This window comes from Sinocyclocheilus anshuiensis, unplaced genomic scaffold (genome assembly GCF_001515605.1).
Source record: "Sinocyclocheilus anshuiensis isolate Anshui unplaced genomic scaffold, SAMN03320099.WGS_v1.1 scaffold813, whole genome shotgun sequence".
In the NCBI taxonomy this organism is placed as follows: domain Eukaryota; kingdom Metazoa; phylum Chordata; class Actinopteri; order Cypriniformes; family Cyprinidae; genus Sinocyclocheilus; species Sinocyclocheilus anshuiensis.
The window spans coordinates 477,236-484,505 of NW_015540942.1; the positions used below are offsets into that span (position 1 = coordinate 477,236).

General features: G+C 36.2%; 1 protein-coding gene across 2 annotated transcripts; it reads left to right on the top strand.

The window, feature by feature from the left end:
- Positions 1-315: 315 nt before the first annotated feature.
- Positions 316-6,921, top strand: LOC107689697 (uncharacterized). Of its 2 annotated transcripts, XM_016487817.1 has the most exons (12): positions 316-586; positions 670-871; positions 1,192-1,224; positions 2,151-2,350; positions 2,956-3,043; positions 3,383-3,418; positions 3,525-3,578; positions 4,081-4,314; positions 4,949-5,055; positions 5,550-5,715; positions 6,625-6,708; positions 6,799-6,921. In XM_016487817.1, the coding sequence occupies exons 1-12, from the start codon at positions 519-521 to the stop codon at positions 6,832-6,834; spliced, it is 1,308 nt and encodes a 435-aa protein (XP_016343303.1). In that variant the 5' UTR covers positions 316-518; the 3' UTR covers positions 6,835-6,921. The 2 variants fall into 2 exon arrangements, with proteins under 2 accessions (XP_016343303.1, XP_016343304.1); XM_016487818.1 differs by lacking the exon at positions 1,192-1,224.
- Positions 6,922-7,270: the final 349 nt, after the last annotated feature.

Consider the following 7,270-nt stretch of genomic DNA (forward strand, 5'->3'; position numbering starts at 1 on the left):
TTTTCTTTTCAATGATTGCATTGTCACATATTTTCTCTTAAAATATATTGCTGTCTTTGTCATTTGGAAGTGTAAAAAAGAAATAGGCTACATTTCATTGAAGTGCACAAACTGTAATGGCATAACTGATGCTGAATGTCCTTTAAAATGTACAGCCATAATGTATGTTACAAATAATACAAAATCTGAGGTAAAAAGGAACAGCTTCCAAGAGAAAATCGTGCAAATGTCTTGCGATCATTTGCAGCCAAGCAATGTCACTTAATCTGAGCTGAAGTCTCATTTTGGCCAGTAGGTGGCAATAGCTGTGTTTCCAGTTCTCGTAGCTGGACACCACAGATGAAGCCGAGCTGTTTTGGTTTTGGCGTTAAGTCTGTTTGCTCGTTTGCGAGCGTCTTTTGAAATATAATACAACGCTAAATAAAACAATCTAATATAACGATAAATAAAACAATCTCTCCCTCCATTAGAAAAATATACAACTGGTAGATAATTTGAATGCTGAGCCTCCAAACACGATGGTGTATCGTTGTTGTGCATATAACTGTAAAAACACTGCGAGGAACAAGAGTCTCTCATTCCACAAGTAAGTGCAAAGGTTTTACTTTATATTATGCTAAACGTGGCTGACTGTATTAAGTTATGTTCTCGTATTTTTATTTATTTCAGATTCCCGCTGAAAGACCCCAACTTGCTGAAAAAGTGGCTTAACAATTTAAGATGGAAAGATTGGAAACCTGCTCCAAACAGTAAAATCTGCTCCATCCACTTTGAAAAGAAGTGTTTGATTGAAGATGGGAAGAGAACAAGACTTCATTCATGGGCTGTGCCGACCATCTTTTCATTCCCAAATCGATATCTAGAAAGAAAGGCGAGTAAAAGTTGACGTGATGATATGATAGGAATGTACTTAGGTGTATGAACTGTTTTTAAATATCAATATTTTATGTTAAAATTTACACGTTTTAATGGATGCTCTGGTAATTCTTAGGGTTTTCACCATTTTAAATCATAAAAGTACAAATAGAATATTAGTTTGAAGTAAAGCAAGTTTAGAATAATTTTTGTTTAATTATATTATGCCAGACCTCCACAATACAGTGCTGAAACTGCTTGAAATTTGATGTCAACTACCCATTTAAATGTAATCTTTTTTTTCCATCACATTTTTAAAAACTTTATTGCCTACAGGTTAAAATCAATCCTAGAAGCAGAAGAGCTTTGGTGAGTTATAGAAACTGTTTTATATGCGTTTTGAAATTCTGAAATATTTCTTCGGATTGCACACGAAAGGGTGTATTTACACAGATCATTTTAAAAAATGCACTTAGAGATAAATTACAATTTCAGAAAAAAATTATAAAATGAATGTTTTAATGTGAAATTATAGATCAGAAATATGAGACCATAAATAATCAAATATATTACAGAGTTTAAGGCTACGCTGATGCTGCGTCATCAAAAAATAGTTTCGAACCTCTCAAATATCTGGCGACACCTTCGGGTCAAAATAGTGTAAATGCAACAAAACAGTCCGAACATGCAAAAAGGCATCTTTTACATTACAATTGCAAAATGTTTAATTGAAAGTGTAATCCATTAAATGCAATCTAAAGCTCATCAAATATTATTAATTATGAAATGTCTGAATAATAGTTTTTTTTCCCATTAATTTGTTGGGCTTATTGTATGTGTTCTGTGGAGGGCTTGACAAATCATGCATCCTAAAGCCCCGTTCACACCAAGCACGATAACTAGAAAGATAACGATAAAGATATAGTTCTAAAAATCTATCTCAATATTAAAGAATAGCAGAGTCCACACCACAACTATAACGATAAAGACAAAGAGAAACGATATCGTTGGAATCACTTTCAAAATGATTTTTTTTTCCAGCTGATGAACGATAAAACACTGACAGCTAATCAGAATCCACCCTGCTGTAACGAGCTCAAGAATTTAAAGCGCCAGACGCACGTGCGCTTCGAATAAACACGATATCGTTCGCTGGTGTGGACGCTAATATCGTTATCTTTATAGTTATTGTTCTTGGTGTGAATGGGGCTTAAGGCAATTAACTACTACAATTCCTTTTCATTATATAAATGTGCCATTAAAATGTCCCTTTTTCTGGTCATTTGGAATTGAAGGGAATTGTTGCCGACTCAAATTCATCTGGTCAAGCAGCACCTGATGTGACAGCAGAAACCTTGCAGAAGTCTAACTCAGAAAAGCCTGAGCACAGAACTACAGAGAGTTTACAGCCGAACACTACCAAAAGTAGCTCTAGCCAGACCAGAACAGACCCAAAGAGCGTTTCCACACAGCAACTGACAGAACCGGAAAAAAGGTCTCAACCCTCTACGCACACCTTGGCAATATAATCGCCATTGGCTAGCACATTTTTTTGTTTACTCGCCAGACTGATATACTATTTGACACACACACACACACACACACACACACACACACGTTTACTTAGCTATCTAAATGGGGACATTACATAGACTTCGATTGTTTTTATATACAGATAGTTATACACTTTTTAACCTAAACCCACCCCTACCCCTCACAGAAAACTCTCAGGTGCGCTGCGTGCTACATACGGCGCATCCATTGAGTACATGACATGATCCATTGAGCGCATCCAAACAGTACAGATCGCTTGACGGAGAGCGAAACTCTCAAGCGCTCAGTCAGCGTGTTTATCGAGTGAAAATCTGTGTTGAACGCCTCTCACACACATACTGGCGTGTAAAATCTAAGAATTTATTAGCCAATGGCTAATGTTAGACATTATTTAGTCGCCCAGAGTAAGATTTAGTCGCATTTGCGAGTGATTTACTCGCAATGTAGAGGGTTGGTCTCCATCAGATACATGCTGTTCTGTGGTGGTGTTATTCTGTTTTAATTGTTATTCTTACTTAATGTATGTTTTTCCACATGCTTTTTCAGTCTACCGTGGACCATCCTGGGTGATGAAGCTCTCGACAGAAGCATGACTATACCCAGTTTCTTTCACAGTGGATATTGTTTGCCCAGTGTAATTAACATTTTCATTTTTCACATAATTGTTTTTCCCCCATTCCTACACTCTTAAAAATAAAGGTGCTTAAAAGGTTCTTCACAGCAATGCCATAGAAGAACCATTCAGTCAAAGGTTCTTTAAAGAACCATCTCTTTCTTACCTTTTTATAATCTGAAGAACCTTCTTTCGCCACAAAGAACCTTTTGTGAAACAGTAAGGTTCTTCAGATGTTAAAGGTTCTTTATGGAACCATTTAGACCAAAAGGTTCTTCTATGGCATAGTGAAGCACCTTTATTTTTAAGAGTGTATGCGCCAAAATGTGGTTCACAAATGAACTGTTGTTTTTCCTTCAGAACATCCACTGGGCTGGAGATGAGGAATTAAATATTGTAAGTAAGTTTGATGTACTGTTGAATAAAAGAGAGTCCTAAATGTAGATTTCCTAATAGAGTACTATGAAAGTGTTGTTCATCAATACATAATTCTCTTAATCAGATGCCGCATGTGGCTTATGGAGTTTTAGGACAAATGAAACCCCATATCATCGAGGTAAGGCCTATTCTGATTTACATCAGAACTGTGATGCAACTGTTGTCACTAGGTATCTGCTAGGTTTCATCAGAATTTTTTACTTCGAGTAAGTCTCTGGGGAATTACGTTATTACACAGATATGATGACAAGATATCCTATCAGGTGCTATCTACTGCACCAGACTGTTTAGGATTGAGTGCAATTTTTGGTAGAACACTTGATTTTTCTGCACTTTTCTTCCAAGTTTTAATGAACATTCTAATTCTATGAGAATACTGAAATCCACAACACAGCTATAATGGTGAAAATGAAGAGGATTGATATTGTTGGAACCACTTTCAGAATAACTAAAACATTGACATCAAAATCCATTTAAATTAGCAGATCACATAAGGCAGCATGCACTTATATTAATATAATTTTACCATCTCTTGCTGTGGATGCCACTATAGTTATCGTTATAGTTAGGCCTTTAAAGATAACAGAACAGAATTCGACTGTTGCACTGCCTTCCCTCAGGTTAAAGAGAGGTGGGAATGGCTTGGGCTGGATGTTAGAGGCCCGTTCTCTCCGACAGTTGACCGGCACACGCACATCATGACCCTGACTGACTACCATTCCAAATGGGTGGAAGCTTTTCCTTTGACTCAGAATCTCAGTCAGGATGTGGCCAAGTGTCTCGCTGAAGTCATCAATCAGCAGGGATACCCTCTCGGAATTCTCTCCCGGCTTCCCAGGCGGATCCTCATGGAAGTAAGAGACACATACACCTTTCAAAACCTTTGGGGTTAGTAAGGTAAAAAAAAAATAATAATAATACTTTTATTTAACAAGAACGTGTTAAAATGATAAAAAGTGACACGAAAGAAAAGATTTCTATTTCAAATAAATGCTGTTCTTTTAAACTAATCTATTCATCAAAAAATCATTTAAAAATGTATCACAGCTTTCACAAAAATATTAGGCAACACAACTGTTTTCATCATTGATAATAAGAAAAGTTTCTTGAGCATGTTATCAGCATGTTAGAATGATTTCTTAAGGATTGTGTGACACTGAAACCTGGAGTAATGCTGATAATTCAGTTTGGTCGTCACAGGAATAAATTACATTTTAAAATGTTTTCAAATAGAAATCAGTTAGCCTATTTTAAGTTGTAATAATATTTCACAATATTACTGTTTTTACTGTATTTTTTTTTTTTGACTTGGTGAGCATAATAGACTTTTAATTCGGTACCTTTAAAAAAAATCATACCAACCATAAACTTTTGAACGGTAGTGTATGTAGGAATTCCCTTGGAAATCCTTTTGAATTTCCTTTGGAAAAACAGCTGCATTTCATATCATGGATTAATGGTTGTCATTTTTCTTCTCGCTCTTTTTAGGTTAATCGTGAGTTGAAGAAACGCCTGAGGTTGAATTCAAGCGCCTTAGTCATACATCACCGGCAAACTGGTTACATGGACTTGGTCACCGAATCACTTCTAAATGAGTACGGCATCTTCAGGCATTTATTGCTCAATTTATCTCGGCTGTCAATTAATAATTTTGAATTTGATAACTTTATTCAGTATGTGATGTTACATGATTTAAAGGAGACATATTGTGCACCTTTTTACAATATGTAATATAAGTCTCTGGTGTCCCCAGAATGTGCCTGTGAAGTTTCAGCTCAAAATACTCCACAGATCAATGAGCTGCTGCTCCCCGCCCCCTTTTCCAGAATAGAGCTGCACCAGCGGCTGTGAGTACTAAACTAAGTTCTCATTCACACACAAGTTTACGTTAAAAACACACGTTGCAAAAAACAGTCGGTTATGTCTGTGAAGGTAAACAAGCTGGGAAATAAATCGCATGTTTATTTTAGATGAGATGACATTTAACTGTTTCATGATCGGTTACATTTTTTATCATGTGAATAGGAAAATCTGTATTGCGGAAATATATTGTTTCTACATGTCCAGCATTACTTCATGTATATTTCAGGATGCTGGATGAGCTGGTGAAGAAGCACGGCAGCATCTGGCATATCCTCCTCCCTGCTGCCACTCTGCGCCTCTGCTGCACCAATCACCCCACTACCAAAGAGAAACCCTTCACCCGCATGTGTGCCAGTGACCCGCCGTTCTCATCCGCACCCAGAGAACTGCCTGTAAGTCACCGTGTCCCTCACAGTTTACATACTTTCATAAGAATGTACTAAGCTATCATTACATGATTTGAAATCAGGGTTGGGGAGTAACAGAATACATGTATATTAAAGGGATAGTTCACCCAAAAATGAAAATTCTGTCATTAATTACTCATGCTCATGTCGTTCTAAACCCATACGACCTCCGTTCATCTTCGGATCACAAATTAAGATATTTTTGATGGAATCTGAGAGCTCTCTGACCCTCCCATAGACAGCAATGTAATTACCACGATCAAGGTCCAGAAACGTAGCAAGGAGATTGGTAAAATAATCCATGTGACATCAGGGGTTTAACCGTGATATTACGAAGCTATGAGAATACGTTTTGTATGCAAAGAAAACTAAAATAACGACTTTATTCAACAATTTGTCTCCTCCGCGTCACCCTAGTGCCATTTTGGAGAGTATCCAGTCAGTGAACGTAAACCGTGTATACTGTTCAGCATATACAGTTGAACCCCTGACATCACATGGATTATTTTACCGATGTCCTTGCTACGTTTCTGGACCTTGATCATTGTAATTACATTGCTGTCTATAGGAGGGTCAGAAAGCTCTCGGAATGCATCAAAAATATTTTAATTTGTGTTCCGAAGTTGAACGAAGGTCTTACGGGTTTGGAACGACATGAGGGTGAGTAATTAATGACATAATTTTCATTTTTGGGTGAACTATCCCTTTAATTACATATTTAAAATGAAAAAAAATCAATAACTGTATTCCATTAAAGTTACAAATTACTTTTTAAAGTGTAGTCTGTAGTGAAATAGATTTCAAAAGTAACTTTCCCAACCTTGTTTGTAATGTACTGTAAGTTGACACTCATGGCAGTCTGGTTTTCTTATTTTTTGTTTGCTTGGACTATAGTACAGTGCTACTGATGTTCGCTTGAGTTCTTTTGTCATCCCAACCACTGATGCCAGCAATCTAGGAGCTGTGTCAGACACTTCGGTAAGAGTCCTGAATAAAGATGAAATTAGATTGTGGTTTGATGTGGTATTGTAAGTGAGCATATTTTTTTTTTTACATCTTATTTTTCAGGTGCACTCTCTGAAGGATCACATTTTTTCCCAGTAAAGAAACTAAACATTTTGTCACATTTACTTGACCTCAAAATTTCACATACACTTTGCAGTACTGCAAAATGTTAATTATTTTACCAAAATGAGATGAAATAAGAGAAATAAAAAAAGAAAATAATAAAAATGACCCCACTCAAAAGTTTACATACACTTGAATCTTAATAGTGCGTTGTTACCTGAATATATTTTTTTTTTTACATCTTATTTTTCAGGTGCACTCTCTGAAGGATCACATTTTTTCCCAGTAAAGAAACTAAACATTTTGTCATGTTTACTTGACCTCAAAATTTCACATACACTTTGCAGTACTGCAAAATGTTAATTATTTTACCAAAATGAGATGAAATAAGAGAAATAAAAAAAGAAAATAATAAAAATGACCCCACTCAAAAGTTTACATACACTTGAATCTTAATAGTGCGTTGTTACCT

What these genes read in the sequence shown, in the direction of transcription:
- LOC107689697 (XM_016487817.1), top strand. Translation starts at nt 519, where the DNA reads ATGGTGTATCGTTGTTGTGCATATAACTGTAAAAACACTGCGAGGAAC. An exon ending in TGAAACCCCATATCATCGAG is followed by an intron (nt 3,579 to 4,080) that starts GTAAGGCCTATT and finishes GCCTTCCCTCAG; the next exon opens with GTTAAAGAGAGGTGGGAATG. An exon ending in CCAGGCGGATCCTCATGGAA is followed by an intron (nt 4,315 to 4,948) that starts GTAAGAGACACA and finishes CGCTCTTTTTAG; the next exon opens with GTTAATCGTGAGTTGAAGAA.